The 25,043-nt window shown below is 36.8% G+C and overlaps 1 protein-coding gene across 4 annotated transcripts in view; it reads right to left on the bottom strand.

The window, feature by feature from the left end:
* Window positions 1–25,043, bottom strand: part of CEP83 (centrosomal protein 83) — a 144,306-nt gene that overhangs the window by 30,186 nt on the left and 89,077 nt on the right. For all 4 annotated transcript variants that reach the window (XM_044941819.2, XM_044941820.2, XM_006064485.4 and 1 more), the window contains 4 exons: window positions 23,882–24,013; window positions 17,661–17,775; window positions 16,295–16,439; window positions 16,032–16,181 (listed from right to left, as the gene is read on the bottom strand). In XM_044941819.2, coding sequence (XP_044797754.2) covers window positions 16,032–16,181; window positions 16,295–16,439; window positions 17,661–17,775; window positions 23,882–24,013 — 542 coding nt within the window. The remainder of the gene's footprint in view (window positions 1–16,031; window positions 16,182–16,294; window positions 16,440–17,660; window positions 17,776–23,881; window positions 24,014–25,043) is intronic.

Here is a 25,043-nt window from a genome sequence, read left to right as displayed (position 1 = left end):
AAAATTAGTCCTTGATTTAAGATCATTATAGTTAGGGATTCTAAGGGATATTTACATTTAACAAAAAGTAACCTTAACAGGGATAAATTCAATGGTCTTAAATTTCAGTAACAGTAAGAGTTCAAAACATGTAGATATTATTTTGAAAAAGTGCTGAAGATGATTAGAAGGTTTTGAATAGTCAAAGGGTATCACAAGCCAAAAGAAAATAAGTTTTAAAAGTACAAACTATAGAAGAAAGTACAATTAATTTTCATAAAAGGATCACGCAATCTGAACTGAACCTTTGAGTCTGAGGAGAAGGTAGAGGTAAAGAAGAGGGTAACTGCCAAAGCAAGACTCCAGAGGAAATAAAGGGGTGGGATGAAAAGCACTACTTACTTTGGATACAAAGGGAAGAAAGAATCTTAATAGAAAGGGAGAAGGGGATGAATAAAGATACAGGAATTCTCAGTAGGAAGTGGAAAAAATTCATATCCAGGATCCTTTGCTCAGGTACAAGTAAGAGCACGGTGGGACAGTGGACACAGTTTCCAAGCTGAATGGCAGCAGGGGAACCAGTCTAAGAGACTGGAGGAATTTTTTTTTAAAGTACAAGAACTATCAGTTTCATTATCTTCAGTGAAAACGGGGTGGAAAGAGGGAAAAAAAAAATAAGTGTCTGAAATGACTGGCTCTAGGAGATGACAAGGTCTCCAAACCACGGCTAAGTGAAAGGGCTTAGAATACAGATGAAGAATGCCAGAATTAAGATAAAATAAACAAATGGCTAAGGTGTTAGAAGAGTCAAGAATGTGAATAGTATGGTCAGTAAGAATGATGGGAAAGGACAGAAAATAGAGAAAACCTGAAACAGAAGTGAAGGTCCTCAGGGACCACTGGGGAATATTCTGTATGTCAGTAACTGGTAGAAAAAAAGACAGGCATGAGATGGATGCAAGGAACATCAAAGGAAAGGCCATTTTAACCAAAGTTAGTCAAACAATTGCAGGCGGATTCTTTAACAGCAGAGCCAGAAACCTGAGTGCCAAAGAATTGATGCTTTGAACTGTGGTGCTGGAGAAGACTCTTGAGAGTCCCTTGGACTGCAAGGAGATCAAACCAGTCAATCCTAAAGAAAGTCAGTCCTGAATATTCACTGGAAGGACTGATGTTGAAGCTGAAACTCTACCTGATGCGAAGAACTGACTCACTGGAAAAGACCCTGATGCTGGGAAAGATTGAGGGCAGGAGAAGGGGACGACAGGGGATGAGATGGTTGGATGGCATCATCGACTCAGTGGACATAAGTTTGAGAAAGCTTTGAGAGTCGGTGATGGACAGGGAAGCCTGGTGTGCTGCAGTCCATGGGGTCGCAAAGAGTCGGACACGACTGAGGAACTGAACCAAACTGACTCAAACAATGGTCTGAAAGCAAGAGTGGGATTCACAAACAGTGATTTCTCTTCTTGGTCCCTAGATGTAGGAGACAGGATGGAGAAATAATTTCTACTTAAAAATGCTGCCAGGCAATACACCATCAGGACAAAGTTATCAGTGAGGGGGGTGTTTTAAAGATGTGGAGACTATAAAAAAATTTACTGGTAATGAGACAGATTTCAGAGGCTACAGCAAAAATTGTTAATGGATTGCTGATGGGGAGAAGTTGAAAGGTAAAGGGTAAGTTGAGAAATGAGAAACTATGAGATCAAGTGCTTTACACTTTGAAAGTAATTATGAAAGAAACTATATTTGAAAGTAAGCAGACTGGAAGACCAAAGTACAGAGTATGCAGCTGCAGAAAAGTTCAGTGGGAAACATTTGGATTAACAATGAGATGGAGTTCTTCTAAGTTTTCTTCAAAGTTCTCTTGTGCTGACTACTGCCTACGTTTTCTATGACAGGCAGCTGATGTATGTCATTTCAACATTCAGTAACTATTTACTGAGTACCTACAAATGCAGAACCCAGTCCTAAGTGTTGCAGATACACCGGAGAATAACAGACAAAATCCCGTCTTTAAGGAACTTACAGTCCAACAGCACTGTCTGATAGCTTTCTTTAATGATGGAAATGTTCTATAATTTGCACATCCAATATGATAGTTCCTAGCTACCTGTGGCTATGTACATTTGAAATGTGGCTAGTATGACTGAGAAACTAGACTTAAAACTCTTGGCTTCATTTGATGTCAGTCTCAATTACCACACAGAAGTCGTATTTGTGATTTCTCTATTGTCTAAGATCCTTAGAATCAGTTTTTTGAGAAAGGCAGTTTTTCCTGAAAGCCAAGGTTCTTGCCCTGAGTGATGGAAATCGTCTCTGGTCATTATTAGCAAAGAAAAAAGGACCTTCCTGGGAAGATACATTAGACTCTATGACAGGGAACTAGAGAGCCAGAACCAGGCTAGAGTAATTGGCCTGAATTACAAACAAGGACATGTCACACAAACTGTCTGGTCTGTCAAAAGCTGCCACATATTTTTCCATCCCTTAGTTTGCTGTTCAAATTCTGTAAAAGAACTTGTTCAACTGGCCAAGTCTAAGTCTCCTGCTCCCTACTAAGATGATATGCAACAGATAATTCATCTCAAGATACAGTATAATAAGTAGAAAGGAAGATATATTAGGAGAGAGTTTTTTAAAATGTTTCTAAAAAACTTAAGAAGAAATTAGAAAGCCACAAACAGAAAAATACAGCTCTGGCTTTAAACTGCAAAAATTTTAAATGATCAAGTTCTCTTTCTTTCAGTTAGTTAACTGATGCTATTTCTCTAAGACATCTCTTCCCACTTGTGGTAACAAATTGCACTTTACCACCTCTCCCTCTACATACCACCACCATGCCCATGCACTCAGAAACAGGCAATAAAACTTCGGCAGTCAGAGCGCCCTATCCCTCTGACCACAGTGGTGGGCCCAGGGAGAGGCATATGAACCATACACAAAGTCTTTCCAGATTTTCCTAATTAGAATCATCAAGTGAGAACTCTGCCTCTGATCTCAAAAGATAGTCTTGTCCTCACAGAGAAAGCAGTAGAAGAGCAGCAGATACAGGAGTTAGGAAAGAAGAGAGGAGGCAGGGAAAGGAGGGAAGAAGTCACTCTCATCTGGCACATTTGAGTTCCTGGATCCAGCTGTCCGTGAGACCAGCACAATCCCTGTCCTGTCCAAATATATCTCAGCCAATAAAGTACCACCCCCCAACCCCGCCACCACTTTTTGTTATGCCTGAGTTAGCTGAAGCTGGGTTACTGCCATAACCAAAAGTTGGCTGGGTATGTGATCTTATTTAAAATTGTGTAATTTTAACATGTTTTTAATTTACAGGTGACTTTATAAATTTTACAAACTTGTGAGGGGGTCAGCCTTTTGAAATACAGAATACTAACTAGAATAATCATTTTATTATTTAGGCCAGTGATGAAGAAACCATGTTAATGAAGACAAGAGACTGGAATGTAATTAATAGTTGAAAGCATCTGCCAAAGTGATTAATCCCACTTTGTAAATAAATGGATACTTCTGCTTTATATGCTTTAGACTTTTCATAACCCTAGCAAAACCTTTTTCTCCACAGGTAGTCTCTTTCTGACCTACCACAAATTCTAAGTAAGACAAGTCACAATGATGATTGTTTTATTAACTGGTCAAAATAGACCTGGTTGATATAGCTAGACTTGATAAATCAGAAGACCAGAATTGCCATGGGAAAAACACAATTATTGACTATTAAAAAATGTACAAATTTTGTGAATTAACCCTTCTGCTAATATAATATATTATATTATATTAATAAAATATATAATAAAATATATAATATTTTAAGTTGGTTACTAGGTCTTTATTTTAATAAATTAGGGTCCATCAGACATTATAAATGGCCTGGAGAAACTGAAGAGGAATCAAATAATGATTAAAGTGGCTAATATAAAATCATTTATATTTTAAAAATACAGGAATGAAAGCTGCTTTATATAGCATAAAAAAATAAGGGTCAAGTTCATTATTGTCTTCAAGTGATGATTGCTGCACATTTTATCACTATAGCAACAGAAGCCCAAACCAGGAGAAACAGGCTTAAATTCTAACAGAAAGGATTCTAATTGGCCAAACGGTGGGACCATACTAAGATAAAACATTAGAGTGAGGTTTCTGGGGTGAGGGCGGGCCCCTCTCTCTCCTTTCTGGAGACTATCAAGAAGAGATTTAAAAAAGAGCCAAACTGTCCTGATTCATTAAAAAAATATGTACCCACCTAAAAGCAAAGACTAGCATAAGACTGGTTCTCAAAATCCGTAACAGATTTATGATCCTAGAATTGTCGTAGCTAACATTTAAATTAATAGCTCATAAAACCTGACATTTGTAAATAATACATATATCTTTGCCTGAGGTGATTCTTTCCTGGGTAATGAAAATTAAAAACTGTGTTCCAAAACATAACCTACAGCTTAATGAACATGATTTAAAAAAAAACTCTCAACTGTAATCTATAGAATTACAAAGTCATTAAGATTTTAGAATTTTTAAAAAAGCAGATATAGGGGACTTTCAGGTAGCAAAAGATAACAGTAAATGCCTAGTTCTATGTTTTACACACACACACACACACACACACACACACACACGTTCTACAAAAATACAGAAAACCAAGATCAAATAAAACCACACAAAATCACATCTTTCACATAAATGGAAGACAGAAAATGCCCAAACTTCAAAATACCTCTAGCAAAAAAGAGGAAGATAATTCTAAATCTCAACAGGTGATCTCTTATGCTCCTCCTGCATGTGAACAGGCTTAACTCATCCATTAAAACAAAAAGGTCTCTAGTTTGGATACAAAGCAAGACCCAGCTGCTTATCTATGCTACACATAAAAGACACATTTAAACAGACAAACAGTAAGTACACCAGGCAAATGGAAGCAATAAGAAAACAGGAGTAATAATAATATCAAAATGAAATTCAAGCCAAAAAAAAAAAAGACAAAAACAAAGTGCTTTTAAATGCTAACAGCCACAATTCATAAGTGTAACTGTTATAATTATCTATATACCAAATAATATAGCAATCACCTATGAAGCAAAAAAATTACAAGAAATGTAAGGAGTCATAGATAGAAGCACATTAAACAATAGGAGACTTTAATATATAACTCTTTGTACAAGACAAATGAACAAAAAATAAAAGTATGGAAAAGAACTAAACACCACAGTTAATAAGGTAGATCTTATGGATGTATATATCAAATTTTATAATCTTATAATTGAGCACTTTCTTTACTAGTCCTTATGTAACACTCACAAAATTGATCCTGTATTACAGGTCTAAGACTGGGATAAGGCAAGAGAGGTGCCCAGGGTAAAAAATTTAATGAGACTTAGTTCAGATTTCCTGCAAGTCCAATGTCAACACATAAGAGTACCGCCTTAAACTTTGCACCCTGATTGCCTCACTGGCTTTACCCTAGTCTTGGCCTTGTTATATTAGGTCACAAAGAAAACACCAGTATGTCCTATAAAGCAGAAACGGAGAAGGCAATGGTACCCCACTCCAGTACTCTTGCCTGGAGAATCCCATGGACGGAGGAGCCTGGTAGGCTGCAGTCCATGGGGTCGCGAAGAGTCAGACACGACTGAGCGACTTCACTTTCACTTTTCACTTTTATGCATTGGAGAAGGAAATGGCAACCCACTCCAGTGTTCTTGCCTGGAGAATCCCAGGGACGGGGGAGCCTGGTGGGCTGCCGTCTATGGGGTCGCGCAGAGTCGGAGACGACTGAAGCGACTTAGCAGCAGCAGCAGTTTAGTAATTTCTCACAATAGTTCTATGGAAGTAACAAGAGTCATCTTTATAATTCCAAATAATACAGAAAGACAGACTGAGGCTTAGCTAAGTCAGGCCCAAATCACATGGCTACCAAGCAGCCAAATTAAGATGGGACAAAGGTCTTCTAATACCTAAGTATTCCTGTGTCCCACTTCATTATGCCACAATTATACTGATTTTAAATCCAGAATTTAGAAGAAAACTATCTAGTACAAGACAACATACTATGTTCTGTAAAATATATTGAGTTTTCATCCCTGAGATGAAAGAACACTTACACAATTTGTGTCCTCTTCAAAAGGAATGATACATTCTCAGCCAAAACCTTAAAAACACAGTGCATCCCTAGTGACCAAAGGACTAACCTCATGAGAAAGACTTTACACTAATTAGCTTTGACAGGATAAGCTCTCAACCCTCCCTTTTGAAAATCCTTCAAACACTTACCTCAAATATAATTTGTTTGGCACGTACTCTTTATAGTTTAGCATTAATAGCATGCCTTTTCAACCTAATTAAAACTGCTTCTTGGGAAGACAACATTCTCAAGGGCCTAGAGTTGTGCTTTAAACACTAATAAAGATTCAGTATTTGCTGATGGACTAAATGAACCAACTCAAATCTTGGATTAAATATTTAAATGCACAAGTTGGTTGGACAATATGACATGGACGAACCATAAAATACACTGCTTCTGAGATAGGTACATACAAAGCCAGAAACAATTGCTCTAAAGGAAGAGAGCCAGTCTTGCTCTGCCTGTGCTCCTTTGACAGGACCAGTCACACTCTGATTCTGTAAGTCTAGCTATACGTAATGCTCTCAAACCTGTGCATTTTTCCCTTAAATGTTTATGGTGTTATTAATTTGGCACTTTTAGGTTACTGAGTTAATAAAAGTTTCTTTTCACGTAACCATGAAGATGATAATAGAGGAGAAAACACCGTGGGTCCTCTCTCAGGTCCAGAGTTACAGTGAGGCTTCAAATATAGCTTGGCTCTTGTCAAGATTTTGGATACACCTGGTAAATCAGTTAAGAAACAAGACCCAGTTATGAAAGTATTTAGTTCAGTTCAGTTCAGTCGCTCAGTCGTGTCCGACTCTTTGCGACCCCATGAATCGCAGCACGCCAGGCCTCCCTGTCCATCACCAACTCCCGGAGTTCATTCAAACTCACATCCATCAAGTCGGTGATGCCATCCAAGCATCTCATCCTCTTGTCGTCCCCTTCTCCTCCTGCCCCCAATCCCTCCCAGCATCAGAGTCTTTTCCAATGAGTCAACTCTTTGCATGAGGTGGCCAAAGTTCTGGAATTTCAGCTTCAGCATCATTCCTTCCAAAGAAATCCCAGGGCTGATCTCCTTCAGAATGGACTGGTTGCATCTCCTTGCAGTCCAAGGGACTCTCAAGAGTCTCCTCCAACACCACAGTTCGAAAGCATCAATTCTTCGGCACTCAGCTTTCTTCACAGTCCAACTCTCACAGCCATACATGACCACTGGAAAAACCATAGCCTTGACTAGACAGACCTTTGTTGGCAAAGTAATGTCTTTGCTTTTGAATATGCTATCTAGGTTGGTCATAAGGAGTAAGCATCTTTTAATTTCATGGGTGCAATTACCATCTGCAGTGATTTTGGAGCCCAAAAAAATAAAGTCTGACACTGTTTCCACTGTTTCCCCATCTATTTCCCATGAAGTGATGGGACCAGATGCCATGATCTTGTTTTCTGAATGTTGAGCTTTAAGCCAACTTTTTCACTCTCCACTTTCACTTTCATCAAGAGGCTCTTTAGTTCTTCTTCACTTTCTGCCATAAGGGTGGTGTCATCTGCATATCTGAGGTTATTGATATTTCTCCTGACAATCTTGATTCCAGCTTGTGCTTCTTCCAGCCCAGAGTTTCTCATGACGCTTTCTAAATAAATTATGTAGACATGAAGAGAAACAAAAATGCCCTACATACAAAATTCGAAGCCAAATAAACCAAAAAATGATAGAGTATCTGACAATCATTAAACATGAAAGAGGTAAGAATATCATTTTGGTAGACTATAAAAGATGATCTACATAATTCTCTTCAGTTCACTTTGCTGAAGCAGTGCTGGCTTAGAATTCACAACTGGTTGGAGATTTTTATTTCTTTAAGGAGAAAATTAGTCCTTGATTTAAGATCATTATAGTTAGGGATTCTAAGGGATATTTACATTTAACAAAAAGTAACCTTAACAGGGATAAATTCAATGGTCTTAAATTTCAGTAACAGTAAGAGTTCAAAACATGTAGATATTATTTTGAAAAAGTGCTGAAGATGATTAGAAGGTTTTGAATAGTCAAAGGGTATCACAAGCCAAAAGAAAATAAGTTTTAAAAGTACAAACTATAGAAGAAAGTACAATTAATTTTCATAAAAGGATCACGCAATCTGAACTGAACCTTTGAGTCTGAGGAGAAGGTAGAGGTAAAGAAGAGGGTAACTGCCAAAGCAAGACTCCAGAGGAAATAAAGGGGTGGGATGAAAAGCACTACTTACTTTGGATACAAAGGGAAGAAAGAATCTTAATAGAAAGGGAGAAGGGGATGAATAAAGATACAGGAATTCTCAGTAGGAAGTGGAAAAAATTCATATCCAGGATCCTTTGCTCAGGTACAAGTAAGAGCACGGTGGGACAGTGGACACAGTTTCCAAGCTGAATGGCAGCAGGGGAACCAGTCTAAGAGACTGGAGGAATTTTTTTTTAAAGTACAAGAACTATCAGTTTCATTATCTTCAGTGAAAACGGGGTGGAAAGAGGGAAAAAAAAAATAAGTGTCTGAAATGACTGGCTCTAGGAGATGACAAGGTCTCCAAACCACGGCTAAGTGAAAGGGCTTAGAATACAGATGAAGAATGCCAGAATTAAGATAAAATAAACAAATGGCTAAGGTGTTAGAAGAGTCAAGAATGTGAATAGTATGGTCAGTAAGAATGATGGGAAAGGACAGAAAATAGAGAAAACCTGAAACAGAAGTGAAGGTCCTCAGGGACCACTGGGGAATATTCTGTATGTCAGTAACTGGTAGAAAAAAAGACAGGCATGAGATGGATGCAAGGAACATCAAAGGAAAGGCCATTTTAACCAAAGTTAGTCAAACAATTGCAGGCGGATTCTTTAACAGCAGAGCCAGAAACCTGAGTGCCAAAGAATTGATGCTTTGAACTGTGGTGCTGGAGAAGACTCTTGAGAGTCCCTTGGACTGCAAGGAGATCAAACCAGTCAATCCTAAAGAAAGTCAGTCCTGAATATTCACTGGAAGGACTGATGTTGAAGCTGAAACTCTACCTGATGCGAAGAACTGACTCACTGGAAAAGACCCTGATGCTGGGAAAGATTGAGGGCAGGAGAAGGGGACGACAGGGGATGAGATGGTTGGATGGCATCATCGACTCAGTGGACATAAGTTTGAGAAAGCTTTGAGAGTCGGTGATGGACAGGGAAGCCTGGTGTGCTGCAGTCCATGGGGTCGCAAAGAGTCGGACACGACTGAGGAACTGAACCAAACTGACTCAAACAATGGTCTGAAAGCAAGAGTGGGATTCACAAACAGTGATTTCTCTTCTTGGTCCCTAGATGTAGGAGACAGGATGGAGAAATAATTTCTACTTAAAAATGCTGCCAGGCAATACACCATCAGGACAAAGTTATCAGTGAGGGGGGTGTTTTAAAGATGTGGAGACTATAAAAAAATTTACTGGTAATGAGACAGATTTCAGAGGCTACAGCAAAAATTGTTAATGGATTGCTGATGGGGAGAAGTTGAAAGGTAAAGGGTAAGTTGAGAAATGAGAAACTATGAGATCAAGTGCTTTACACTTTGAAAGTAATTATGAAAGAAACTATATTTGAAAGTAAGCAGACTGGAAGACCAAAGTACAGAGTATGCAGCTGCAGAAAAGTTCAGTGGGAAACATTTGGATTAACAATGAGATGGAGTTCTTCTAAGTTTTCTTCAAAGTTCTCTTGTGCTGACTACTGCCTACGTTTTCTATGACAGGCAGCTGATGTATGTCATTTCAACATTCAGTAACTATTTACTGAGTACCTACAAATGCAGAACCCAGTCCTAAGTGTTGCAGATACACCGGAGAATAACAGACAAAATCCCGTCTTTAAGGAACTTACAGTCCAACAGCACTGTCTGATAGCTTTCTTTAATGATGGAAATGTTCTATAATTTGCACATCCAATATGATAGTTCCTAGCTACCTGTGGCTATGTACATTTGAAATGTGGCTAGTATGACTGAGAAACTAGACTTAAAACTCTTGGCTTCATTTGATGTCAGTCTCAATTACCACACAGAAGTCGTATTTGTGATTTCTCTATTGTCTAAGATCCTTAGAATCAGTTTTTTGAGAAAGGCAGTTTTTCCTGAAAGCCAAGGTTCTTGCCCTGAGTGATGGAAATCGTCTCTGGTCATTATTAGCAAAGAAAAAAGGACCTTCCTGGGAAGATACATTAGACTCTATGACAGGGAACTAGAGAGCCAGAACCAGGCTAGAGTAATTGGCCTGAATTACAAACAAGGACATGTCACACAAACTGTCTGGTCTGTCAAAAGCTGCCACATATTTTTCCATCCCTTAGTTTGCTGTTCAAATTCTGTAAAAGAACTTGTTCAACTGGCCAAGTCTAAGTCTCCTGCTCCCTACTAAGATGATATGCAACAGATAATTCATCTCAAGATACAGTATAATAAGTAGAAAGGAAGATATATTAGGAGAGAGTTTTTTAAAATGTTTCTAAAAAACTTAAGAAGAAATTAGAAAGCCACAAACAGAAAAATACAGCTCTGGCTTTAAACTGCAAAAATTTTAAATGATCAAGTTCTCTTTCTTTCAGTTAGTTAACTGATGCTATTTCTCTAAGACATCTCTTCCCACTTGTGGTAACAAATTGCACTTTACCACCTCTCCCTCTACATACCACCACCATGCCCATGCACTCAGAAACAGGCAATAAAACTTCGGCAGTCAGAGCGCCCTATCCCTCTGACCACAGTGGTGGGCCCAGGGAGAGGCATATGAACCATACACAAAGTCTTTCCAGATTTTCCTAATTAGAATCATCAAGTGAGAACTCTGCCTCTGATCTCAAAAGATAGTCTTGTCCTCACAGAGAAAGCAGTAGAAGAGCAGCAGATACAGGAGTTAGGAAAGAAGAGAGGAGGCAGGGAAAGGAGGGAAGAAGTCACTCTCATCTGGCACATTTGAGTTCCTGGATCCAGCTGTCCGTGAGACCAGCACAATCCCTGTCCTGTCCAAATATATCTCAGCCAATAAAGTACCACCCCCCAACCCCGCCACCACTTTTTGTTATGCCTGAGTTAGCTGAAGCTGGGTTACTGCCATAACCAAAAGTTGGCTGGGTATGTGATCTTATTTAAAATTGTGTAATTTTAACATGTTTTTAATTTACAGGTGACTTTATAAATTTTACAAACTTGTGAGGGGGTCAGCCTTTTGAAATACAGAATACTAACTAGAATAATCATTTTATTATTTAGGCCAGTGATGAAGAAACCATGTTAATGAAGACAAGAGACTGGAATGTAATTAATAGTTGAAAGCATCTGCCAAAGTGATTAATCCCACTTTGTAAATAAATGGATACTTCTGCTTTATATGCTTTAGACTTTTCATAACCCTAGCAAAACCTTTTTCTCCACAGGTAGTCTCTTTCTGACCTACCACAAATTCTAAGTAAGACAAGTCACAATGATGATTGTTTTATTAACTGGTCAAAATAGACCTGGTTGATATAGCTAGACTTGATAAATCAGAAGACCAGAATTGCCATGGGAAAAACACAATTATTGACTATTAAAAAATGTACAAATTTTGTGAATTAACCCTTCTGCTAATATAATATATTATATTATATTAATAAAATATATAATAAAATATATAATATTTTAAGTTGGTTACTAGGTCTTTATTTTAATAAATTAGGGTCCATCAGACATTATAAATGGCCTGGAGAAACTGAAGAGGAATCAAATAATGATTAAAGTGGCTAATATAAAATCATTTATATTTTAAAAATACAGGAATGAAAGCTGCTTTATATAGCATAAAAAAATAAGGGTCAAGTTCATTATTGTCTTCAAGTGATGATTGCTGCACATTTTATCACTATAGCAACAGAAGCCCAAACCAGGAGAAACAGGCTTAAATTCTAACAGAAAGGATTCTAATTGGCCAAACGGTGGGACCATACTAAGATAAAACATTAGAGTGAGGTTTCTGGGGTGAGGGCGGGCCCCTCTCTCTCCTTTCTGGAGACTATCAAGAAGAGATTTAAAAAAGAGCCAAACTGTCCTGATTCATTAAAAAAATATGTACCCACCTAAAAGCAAAGACTAGCATAAGACTGGTTCTCAAAATCCGTAACAGATTTATGATCCTAGAATTGTCGTAGCTAACATTTAAATTAATAGCTCATAAAACCTGACATTTGTAAATAATACATATATCTTTGCCTGAGGTGATTCTTTCCTGGGTAATGAAAATTAAAAACTGTGTTCCAAAACATAACCTACAGCTTAATGAACATGATTTAAAAAAAAACTCTCAACTGTAATCTATAGAATTACAAAGTCATTAAGATTTTAGAATTTTTAAAAAAGCAGATATAGGGGACTTTCAGGTAGCAAAAGATAACAGTAAATGCCTAGTTCTATGTTTTACACACACACACACACACACACACACACACACACGTTCTACAAAAATACAGAAAACCAAGATCAAATAAAACCACACAAAATCACATCTTTCACATAAATGGAAGACAGAAAATGCCCAAACTTCAAAATACCTCTAGCAAAAAAGAGGAAGATAATTCTAAATCTCAACAGGTGATCTCTTATGCTCCTCCTGCATGTGAACAGGCTTAACTCATCCATTAAAACAAAAAGGTCTCTAGTTTGGATACAAAGCAAGACCCAGCTGCTTATCTATGCTACACATAAAAGACACATTTAAACAGACAAACAGTAAGTACACCAGGCAAATGGAAGCAATAAGAAAACAGGAGTAATAATAATATCAAAATGAAATTCAAGCCAAAAAAAAAAAAGACAAAAACAAAGTGCTTTTAAATGCTAACAGCCACAATTCATAAGTGTAACTGTTATAATTATCTATATACCAAATAATATAGCAATCACCTATGAAGCAAAAAAATTACAAGAAATGTAAGGAGTCATAGATAGAAGCACATTAAACAATAGGAGACTTTAATATATAACTCTTTGTACAAGACAAATGAACAAAAAATAAAAGTATGGAAAAGAACTAAACACCACAGTTAATAAGGTAGATCTTATGGATGTATATATCAAATTTTATAATCTTATAATTGAGCACTTTCTTTACTAGTCCTTATGTAACACTCACAAAATTGATCCTGTATTACAGGTCTAAGACTGGGATAAGGCAAGAGAGGTGCCCAGGGTAAAAAATTTAATGAGACTTAGTTCAGATTTCCTGCAAGTCCAATGTCAACACATAAGAGTACCGCCTTAAACTTTGCACCCTGATTGCCTCACTGGCTTTACCCTAGTCTTGGCCTTGTTATATTAGGTCACAAAGAAAACACCAGTATGTCCTATAAAGCAGAAACGGAGAAGGCAATGGTACCCCACTCCAGTACTCTTGCCTGGAGAATCCCATGGACGGAGGAGCCTGGTAGGCTGCAGTCCATGGGGTCGCGAAGAGTCAGACACGACTGAGCGACTTCACTTTCACTTTTCACTTTCATGCACTGGAGAAGGAAATGGCAACCCACTCCAGTGTTCTTGCCTGGAGAATCCCAGGGACGGGGGAGCCTGGTGGGCTGCCATCTATGGGGTCGCACAGAGTCGGACACGACTGAAGCAACTTAGCAGCATCAGATAAAGCAGAAATAACAGAAACAATACTCTCTGATCATAATGCAATAAAACTAAAATTTAACAATAAGTAAATAAGGCCTATCACCTGGAAATTTAAAAAGCTTCAGTAACTTATATGTGACTGTACTGGAGACAAGGCCTTTAAAGAGGTAATAAAGGTTAAATGAAGTTATATGGGTGGGTCCTAATCCTAAGACTGGTGTCCTTATAAGAAGAGGAAGGAGGTAGCAGGGATACGTGAGCGCAGAGGAAAGGCCCCATGAGGGCACAGTAAGAATGCAACCACTCAAGCCAAGGAGAGAGGCCTCAGGGGAAACTCAACCTGCTAATACACAGGGATCTCAGGCTTCTAACCTCCGGAACTATAAGAAAATAAATTTCCATTGTTTAAACTACCCCTGTCTATGGTATTTTGTTATGTATGGCAGCCCTTGAAAACTATTCATTTCACCTTCTATTAAACAATCACACCTTCTATTAACACATCTTCAGTTAATCCCTAGGTAAAAAGATGCAAATTAAAATTAGAGAATTTCTAAAAAATAATAATTAAAACACTACATATCATAATCTCTATGATACATTTAAAGCAGTAATAAGAAAATTCTCAGCATGATACTTTTACCAATAAAAATGAAAGAATGAACATTAGGTGAAGTAAATTTCCAACTCAAAAAATAACCAAAAAAATTAAGAACTAAACTAAAAGAAAGTACAAGGTATAAAACATGATGTTAGAAAACTAAGAACCCACAAAGCAGCTAGTAGAAAATACATGACTTTAGTAAGGTCACAGAATTCAAGAACAACACATAAAAGTCAACTATATTTCTAACTATGTGTGTGTTTTCTTTTTTGGAGAGGCTTCTCTGATAGCTCAGTTGGTAAAGAATCTGCCTGCAATGCAGGAGACCTCGGATGTTAGCAATAAACAATTAGGAAGTAAAAAATTTTTTAAATAACTGTTTATAATCACATAAAAATGTTTAGAATTAAAATTAATACAATATGAGCTTGATATATACAATGAACACTACAAAACTTTGATGACAATAATTAAAGATGACCCAAATAAAATATAAATGTTTTCAGAGTAGAATCAGTGGTAAAGAATCTGCCTGTAATGTGGGAGACACAGGTTTGATTCCTGGGTACAGAAAATCCCCTGGAGAAGGAAATGGTTAACCCACTCCAGTATTCTTGCCTGGGAAATCCCATGGACAAAGGAGTCAGGTAGGCTACAGTCCAAAGGACTGCAAAGGGCTGGACACAACTGAGTGACTAAGCATGCATACAAGCACAGTGCCAGGCACTGATCCAAAAGCTGAAAAGAAAACTGTAGGCCTAAACCAGGACTTGTACCCTGGTTATATTCATCCTCCCACTTATCATTCCCATCTCAACACCACCCCACTATAGGTATTGAACTTGTCCCTTTCAGGATAGAGAGTGTGTCTTAGTTATCTGATTCTCCTGAATGCCCAGTATCTAGAATTGAGCTTGGCACATAGTATATGCTCAACAAATGTTTGTTGAACAAAAAACTTCTGACTCCCAGTCCAGTGTCCTTTGGGCTTCCCTGGTGGCACTAGTAGTAAAGAAGCCGCCTCCCAATGCAGGAGACACAAAAGATATGGGGTTCTTGTCCCCCTGGGTTGAGAAGATCCCCTGGAGAAGGGAATGGCAACTCACACGAGTATTCTCGCCTGGGAAATTCCATGGACAGAGGAGCCTGGAGGGCTACAGTCCATGGGGCCATAAAGAGTTGGACACAATTGAAGCAACTTAGAACACAAATACAGTAGATGGAGAAATAGGCCATATTCATTGACTGGACAGACCGCGAGATGACAACTCTTCTTAAACTGAGCTACAGATTCAATGCAATGCCAATCAAAATCTTAACAAGCCTTTGTGATAAACTGATTTTCAAATTTATGTAGAAAGGCAAAGGACCCAGGGAAGCCAAAACAATCTTGCACAAAAAGAACAAGGTAGAAGATATGCACTACCTGAATGAAACTTCTATGAAGCTACAGTAATCAAGAGAGTGATACTGGTGTCAAGACAGACATACAGATCAATGAAACAGAACAGAGCAGAACACAGACATACACATATATAAGGCCAACTGATTTTCAACAAAGGTATCAAAATAATTCAAATACATAAGCGATCTGGGCAAAGATTACATGGGAATACTATGTACTAGTTTTACAATGTTTTGTTAGCTATGAAATTATTTCAAAATAAAGTTTAAAAAATATGTGCATATATAACCTAATACTCTGTAGTTCCCTTCTGGCCGACTCTTCTGCCATCTGTGAAGCTCGCAATTTCTCTTCACACTGATCCTTTTCAGACTGCCTGCAGACATCATGTTCCACTTTCATTTTCTCTAAATCCGCTAATCTGCTCTCAAGTTCTAGCCTAAAACAACAAATGATAATTATATTACAAGAACTACAATAAGCATGATATGACAAGATAATGTTTTCATCTGCAAGGAGATTTAACACAAAATAAGGTAATTAATTACTTACTTTTCATCTTGTAATTCCAAAAGTTTTTGATAACCTTCTTCTTTGGCAGCTTGTACTTTACGTATTAATTCACGGTCCTTTTCTACTAAGAGCACTTTGTGGTGTTCAACAGCTGATTTGAGAATTTCATTGTCTGACTGTAATCCTAGTATTTTTTAAAGAAGAACACTCTACTATATTCAATGTTATTAAAAAGAAAAATTGTAATTAAGACCAAATATTCATAAGTCAGTAAGACAAAAGAACACAGAAAGTCTCTCCAAATACATATCGCAAAGATCTTTACATCTGTTGACAAGTTTTTCTTAATGAAAAAGACTACCACTCAGACTTCATTTGTCATTTTATTAAGCATGCACACAAAAAAACCTTAATAAACGGTATATACATTTACTCATTTGGATCTTGAGAGCTGGGGACATCGACCTGGGTAATATCAAAAGAGGTTTAAATACTTCTAAAAGGGTCTGTAATCTAAATCCACAGAAAGCTAGCTGGGAAGCAGAGTGAATAAAATCAAAACCTATTAAAACTGTTAGATTTCTAATATAAATTGGAAGCTTTCAAGTGTGTCCAATGAATTCAAAAATTTTCCGTGTAATGAAATGACAAGTATTTTGTATATGGGATGATTAAAACAAATTCATATCTAACTCAAAGTTTAAAAAAATGCAAAGCTGGCTCTCAAACTCTAAGTTCCAAAGAAAATTTGCTCCTTAACACTATGAGAATCCATGAGTCAACATCAAGCAGAAATGAATAATGAAAACAGTCATTCATCATAAGCTCTGTCTGAAACTGGAGTCTAGTTCAACTAAAGACCAATTTGATGACAGCTGCAGGTCCAGGCAGCTTATTTCAATACTTAAGAAAAGTCAGGAACAATATAAATTCTGAGAAATCTTGATGATAAGGACATTCTACAGCTAAATTGGAGTTTAAAAATAAGCTGAGACTGAACTAGACCCAACAACCGGCCTAGCATCTACCTAAAAATAAAAATTTTGACTTAAAAATTGGACCTGAAACCCACCTATGTTCCTTATATTGAGAATTAAAATGATCTGAGACTAATAATCACATGATCTAAAGAGATTTTAAGTTATAAACCCTGGAAGTATGGAATCTTATCCATAAAGTTTTACTTAATTTATGTATTAATCAAATAATAATGATATAACCCTAAGACTGATTTTTTAAGTTACATCACAGAATGAACATTTAACACACAAACAATACATATGTGCTCTAAAATTAAAATTCAATTAAGCTTAAAATTGGAAATAAAAATTCAGTTTGATCTATTTTAGTAATCTGAATTTATATGTGACAATAACAGTAAAAAGCATGGGAAATCATATATTACCATCCAGTTCACTTTGAATTTTATTCCTTTCTCTTTCTAGCTCACTCTTAGCTCTTGCTGCCTCCAGTTTGATGTCTGTTATTTCTAGTTTGTTTGAATGCTTAAGCTCCTTTACCTGTTGATAATCAGAAATTGAAATTACTATTGGTCATTTTCTTGCCACTAAGTGCTAACCCAAAAACATTAGGAGAAAGGAGGGAAACCTTTGGTAGCAGAGTACAGAGTGTAGCAACTTCCAGGAGGGAAGATGCTTCAGTGCCTAGAACAGTAGTTGGCACTGAGGAAACAGTCTGCTTCTAAGAGAATTGAGTCGCTTCTTTAAATAGCTGGGTGGGGTCATCTGGCTTAATCTGGCCTTTAAAAGTTTAACTGCAAGTACCTAAAATCTAACAGTCAATGACTGAAACATCTTCAGGGAAGAAATCTTGATGTCTTCTTCCAAAAAAGAGTGCTGGTAACAAGAAGGCATTTTAGGTATAAGACACAGCATATAAATTATAAAAGTAGAATATCAACAGTCTGCTTGGAAAACACCAACCAACTTGTTACAGATACAACATAAGAAGGTGTGAAATCTGTCAGGGAATAAACCTATATGCCACACAAAAGGACTGTTTATCCTGCTGGCTGTTAGAGGTGATACAATCAACTGTATTTCAGAAAGTTAACTCTAAGTGTGTTGGATCAAGAAGCTGAAAAGAAATGAACCAATTATGAGGCAAAGGACTGACAAAGTGGACAAGAAAGAATAATCTACTGAATCCGGTGACTAAATTGTGTGTGCATGTGTGTGTGCGTGTGCACAGGTTGGTTAGTAGGTTAAACAAGTACAAAATGTATAAATCTAATTTAAACCTTTACTGCCAAAATCCGATTCTTTTAAAGACCCAAGGTCAATGTAACTAATATTTTCTATACAGTTAACCAACACAGCTTTTTCTCTGAGACATTCCTTTTGAAAGCTGAATGATTATAGTTCATAAGTAGTATTGCTTTGTTTATTCAATAAATATTTCTTGAGCGCCTATTATGTGCCCAAGCACTGTCTGAGAAGCTTGGGGATACAGCAGCAAAGAAGAAAGTTTTGTCTCTCTAATCATCTGCACTATTCTCTAAGTTTCCATATCCCTGCCCTTTGGTGAGGTGTTTTCCAAAATTAGGTACAGTACTATATTGAGGATTTAACCATATAGACATAAAGGTTAGATAAGCCTGCATTCTCACATATTATACTGTTATATAAAACTATTAAATCAGAGGAGAAAAATCACAACTATAGAAAGGCAAATATGTAAAATATAAGATGGTGGTAATAGAAGCATAAAGGATAGTTTACTTGAGTGCAATAAAAGTCTATAAAAACTAGAGAAGGGAGTTAGAAATAAATCAGGAAGAGGTCCCAGAGCCAAAGAGGGCAAAGATGAGAAACAGAAGTATCTTACTGGAAAAGACTCCGTCTATGAAAGGTCTTGGAACCGTAACAGGGTTTCGTGCAAAATCTTCACTTTGAAAAGAAACAAATTAAGAAAGTACTGTGCTGCCTTTGTACTGCTAAAATCACACTAAGACACAACCCTCCAAATTAACCCACAGATTTGCAAATGGCACTACACAAAAGGAATACCTTGTGCTGACATCAGATTTGCATTTTTAAATCTTCCTGAAGTTCTTTTCTATGAAAGCAAGTCTCAAAGAACAATATTTACAAAGCAGTTTCTAAATGCTTTCAGAGCAGCTAAAAAATTATATTCATTTTAAAATTCAAACTTGCTATAGATTGAGTTTTTATAATTTCATGGATAGAATTCATAAATGCTTTAAAATTTAAATACAGCTATAATGAAAGTCCAATTTGTATGACAAATGTAATCATAACCTGCTATTATACACTAACTGCAGAAGGTTAAGAATGACATACAGTTCATTAGCAAACCACACTGTAGCTGCTTTATAGATGAGGTAGAAAATCAGAGCCATGTTATTTTGCAGAATCTTTCATTTCAATGAGAAGAACTACAAAATATATAAAATTATTTTTAATTCATTCAGAGATTTACTGAAATGAGAAAATATTTTTCAATTAAATTATAATCAATGAAACTAAATAAACAGTTCAGTCGCTCAGTCATGTCCAACTCTTTGTGACCCCATGAACCACAGCATGCCAGGCCTCCCTGTCCCATGACCAACTCCCGGAGTCCACCCAAACCCATGTCCATTTTGTCAGTAATGCTGTTAGGGGAAGCAGACTGATTGAAACCGCCCACCCTGGCCAGGCACCATAGTAACCATTTGCATGAGTTGTTTTATGACAGGAGATCCTGATAAGGAATAGGGAACTAAAAAGCCACCACCAACCGGAAGAGTTCGCGAAAGGTCGAAAGGAGACACCGGAGTCTGGCCACTTCTCAGAATCCCTCGCGCTAGCATCCATCTTGGCTGAGCGATGCGTGAGCCACCAGGAAAGACTGAATGAGAGTGACTGGCCAAAGATCACCGGAAACTAATCCCATCACCATAAAACCCTGCGAGCCACGTGGCAGAGCTGTTTTCCTGGGTTCCCTTACCCTACTGCTCTCTACCTGGGTGCCCTTCCCAATAAAATCTCTTGCTTTGTCAGCACGTGTCTGCTCAGAGAATTCTCTTCTGAGTGTTAGACAAGAGCCCGGTTTCAGGCCCTGGAAGGGATCCCCCTTCCTGCAACAATGCCATCCAGCCATCTCATCCTCTGTCATCCCCTTCTCCTCCTGCCCTCAATCTTTCCCAGTATCAGGGTCTTTTCAAATGAGTCAGCTCTTCGCATCAGGTGGCCAAAGTATTGGAGTTTCAGTTTCAACATCAGACAGGAAGTTATCCTTAGACTACTACTATTATTAAACTAGTGGTATATGCCCAAGCAACAGGCATTCAAATTTATCTAAGGACCCTGATGAGTTTGTTTTCCTTTAGTGCCATATTTCTAAAATCGTAAAATGACTGCACTTATACTAACAGTTAATTAACTTCCTAAAAGATATTAAAAGGAATTATTTTATTAAAAATGGAAAAAGCTTGTATGAATATTAATTACTGAGATATGACAAATAAAAGTACTTTCTATGAGTAATGTGAACCAAATCCCAAATGGGTATAATAGTTTCTTTCTGCCTCTAGATTCCTAGTTTTTAACTTTTGTACTCAAACACCAAAAACTCTAGGAAAACCAGGAATCTTTTCTTAAATAAAATGTACAAGGTTAAAATGTCGCACATAATTTGAAAAGATTTACAGTCTTCTTAACTTCCCAGGGCCAAGCTACCCTGTTTGTTTTTTCCACAATGTGTTTTCCATGTAGATTCTAGTCTTTGTGAATTTGCTTTATGCTTCTGACACAAGAGAAGTATTAATATTCAGAGAATATTAGCTAGTATTAATAAAACTTAAAGAAGTTTAACAAAGTAGCAAGAATAGGCATTTTATAAGCGTTCAGAATCTGTTAAATTACACAAACGCACACAAGAAAACAATATGCGTAAGCAAGAAATTCAAATATAGTTGAAAAAATGTATTACTCAAGAAGCTCTTCAAGTAAATTCCAAAGAGACAGTATTCAAACTCTGATCTTTTTCAAAGGTCAGAGATGGAATGACCTTATTAACTTACATAATAAGGATAACTCTGTGGGATGACTTCCTTAAAACTATACATTTTATTGGAGTCCTAAAGCTCAAACACCTCAAGAGGTAACAAAAATTTATCTAACTGAATATAAAATATGTTTAAGGTCATTATTTTTAGGCCATCTTTGGTAATACTTTTTTTTTGGTAATACTTTTTAATCTAAGACATTGATAGTTACGTGACATAACTGTTCAAAACCTAACAAACATTTACAAATCTGAATAATTTAGACAAAAACACCCCAGGTGTTCCTTTGCATTGCAAGCAATCATTTGTGAGAACTGCCAAATGTTGATGAAAATTTCAAGTTGCAAAGAAAACTGTGACAATGCTTAAAACATTATTTTAAAATTTATCCTTCCAACAAAATATTTTTATAATGCAAGATCTTAAATGAAAACTTGATTTGTCTCAAGTTGATGGGTGGTTTCTAATAAACCATTTATATGCAAAATAATGCAAATGTGCCTTTTACAAAACAGGCAACTCTTAGCGATGTATGTTAATAAACATACAGTCTGAAAGTGGAAAATATATGTATTTGCCACAGAAAAAACTGGGTAGACTATCTTCCAAGGATGGCATCTAATATATCTAATATTATGGCTTTGGCCTTTCAGACACAGAAATCCAATTTTGTCACTACACTTAAAGACAACTCTCAAGGTCAGAGAGAGATTACTAAAGTTTACAAAGTTCACACTACTGAAGTTTACAAAAAGTGATCTATAAAACCAGAAAGTCAGTTTATTAATCATGAAAAAAAACTGTAATGGAAACTAGAATATTCTAACCCTGAAGGACCAGTGCATTCTCTCCCTGTACCAAAAATTTCAGAGAAAGCTGCTTAGGACAATGCAATCAGAACGAAAGGAATGGGAGGAATTGATTATTTCATAGCCACAACTTAAAACAGATTGAGGTATTCCTTCCACAGTAAGAATAATCTCTTCAGTGGGACCAGAATACTCACACTCTGCCAACTAAAACTATCTCTTTCTTCTGTCATAACACTGTTTGACTCTGGACAAGCAATTTATGATGAATACATTACTCCTCTAGATAAGTCCACATATTTCTACCAGACTATGGTAAGTTCCCTATGGTCTAGAAACTTTTTTAAAGATGATTTTACATTACTCTAATAGAAATATAATACATGATCTCATTGACAGAAATCAGTTTTATTTTCAAGTTCTTAGAGCTGCCCCAAGTACTACTAATATAGGTATATTCAGGTGATTATATATTAGTCTTATGCTAAGTACTTTATATCTAAGTGCAGAATATCTCATTTAATCTCTGCCACATTCTATAAAGTATTAGTCTTCTTTCATAAAAGAAAATGCTAAAGTCTTCATAGAGAAAGTAAATTGCCCAAGATCACACAGCTAGTAAGGGGAAGAAATGTAATTTGAATATGTCTGACTCCCTCCAGTGTTGATATTCACTACAGTATTCTATAAAGTACTTTCATCATTGGTATCCTACTCTGGTTACTGGAGCCTGGAAAATCCCATGGATGGAGGAGCCTGGTAGGCTGCAGTCCATGGGGTCGCTAGGAGTCGGATACGACTGAGCGACTTCACTTTCACTTTTCACTTCCGTGCATTGGAGAAGGAAATGGCAACCCACTCCAAGGGTCTTGCCTGGAGAATCCCAGGGATGGGGGAGCCTGGTGGCTGCTGTCTATGGGGTCGCACAGAGTCGGACATGACTAAAGTGACTTACCATAGCATAGCATATATATACTGCCTTTGAGGGAGGAAAAAACATCTAAATTTCTGAGAATAATGTATATTAAAGATGCTCAAACCACTATATTCTTTAAAAAAATGCAGATCATGCTGTTGATTCACTCATTTAACAAATATTTACTGAGTGTCTACTGTGTACCAGCACTGTTCCAGGAGCTAAGATCTAACAGTAACAGAAGCAACATCCTGGTTCTCCTGGAGCTTATATTTGATTGAAGGAAAAGGGATATAAAAGACAAAAATAAACAAATTTATCACATGGCGTTAAGACATATAAAGGAAAATAAAGCAGATAAAAAAGACAGAGAGTAAGGAAGAGGAAGAGGGAAGATGGTATTTCACTAAGTGAAGAAACAAAAGTCCTCTCTGATAAGGCAACATCAGAAATAGGTGAGGAAGAAGCAATATACATATGTGAGGGAAGATCATGCAAGGTAGGCAAGCACAAAAGCCCTGAGGCAGAAGCCTGATCAAAGAAGAGTGAGAAGACCAGTGAGGCTAGAGCAAAGTGAACAGGAGGGAAAACGGACTATGAGGACTGGGGAAAGACTACGGAGGCCAGATCACACAAAGCTCTGACAGGGTAGAGTGAAGAGACCAAGTTAGGAGGCTAATCTAAAAACTAGACTAGAGTGGTCACAATAAAGGCAGTTAGAATGGTCAAATTCTACATGTATTTAGAAGGTAGAATAAGACCAAAAAAGAGACTTCAACATAGAAAAGTAAGCTACTTAAACACAAAATTCCTTTGTCATTATACAGTCTCAAGCATTCTAAATAAAGCAGACACTGAGAACAACTTACTTTACTGGCCAAGGTATTTACTTCCCGTTCGGCTTTATGCAATTTACTAGTTAACACAGTGTTTTGTTCATTGCTTGATTGTAGCTCTTTTTCCAAGCGTTCAGCCTGTAGTTTAGCTGACTGTTTTTCAGCCTTTTATTAAAACAAAATATTTTAAAATTTGCTAATTTTTCACAATTATATAAAAATAAAATAAGCACTAATTAAATAAATGTAATAATCATACTACCTCAAATTATCCAAAACCTCAACATTAACATATACCAAAGTAGCAAGTTTTATCAAAGCAATTAGAAGAATTCAAATGAAAGATCTGTTCCAGGAAATATGCAAGAAAGTTACCTAGACAACTTACTTATCAACAGCCCCCACACCAAGCTAAAACCCAAACACTTCTCTCAGAGAATGCATACCTAAACACACATTTGATACCTATTTACTATTATTGTCAACATAATTCAAATAAGCATTCTGGGGGATTATAAGTGCATAGAAGATATGAAAAAATATATTACCAGGTAGACAGGAGGGCTCATTTGTGGTATTAAGAAGTGAGAACTGAAAATCTAAAATCAATGGAGATTAAGGGGAAAAAAAAAAAACAAAACCCAAAAGATGAAAATTTTAAAATCCTCAACTAATCTGGAGCTTAGTTCCTGACCTCATCACATAATAAAAATTCTTAATGAAGTTGTCAAGAAAATTCCTGGATGGTAATATTCATAGTACTCTTTAATTAGAAAGGGAAAAATAAATACTTTTAAAAAATATTTCTATTCAAAATAGCTAACATGAAAACATTTTGCAATTAAAGGATAAGCTTCAGTTCTATAACATTTCATTTCCTATATATCTTAAATGATAAGGAGTGCATTAAAAATAATTCAAAAACTTATTTTCCTCACATATAAAATGATACTCTCCAGGCACAATGAGAGCCAAAAAAAAAAACCAAAAAAAAACAAAAAACCCAACAAAGAAAGGCATGCTACTGCCATTTATTTATTTTCATCTGACAAATAATAAAAACATAGGCTTTTTTGTCTAAAAGCAGAGCCTCTAAAAAGAATAAGTGTTAGAATTCCCTTCCCCAGGGGTTTCGTAACTAGGGAAGATCAATTTCTATCACAGGAGACACCACCACCAGGATAAGAAATCACCT

Source organism: Bubalus bubalis, chromosome 4 (genome assembly GCF_019923935.1).
Source record: "Bubalus bubalis isolate 160015118507 breed Murrah chromosome 4, NDDB_SH_1, whole genome shotgun sequence".
Taxonomy (NCBI): Eukaryota; Metazoa; Chordata; class Mammalia; order Artiodactyla; family Bovidae; genus Bubalus; species Bubalus bubalis.
The sequence above is the reverse complement of the archived record's forward strand: the minus strand, read 5'-3'. Positions and strand labels throughout refer to the sequence as shown.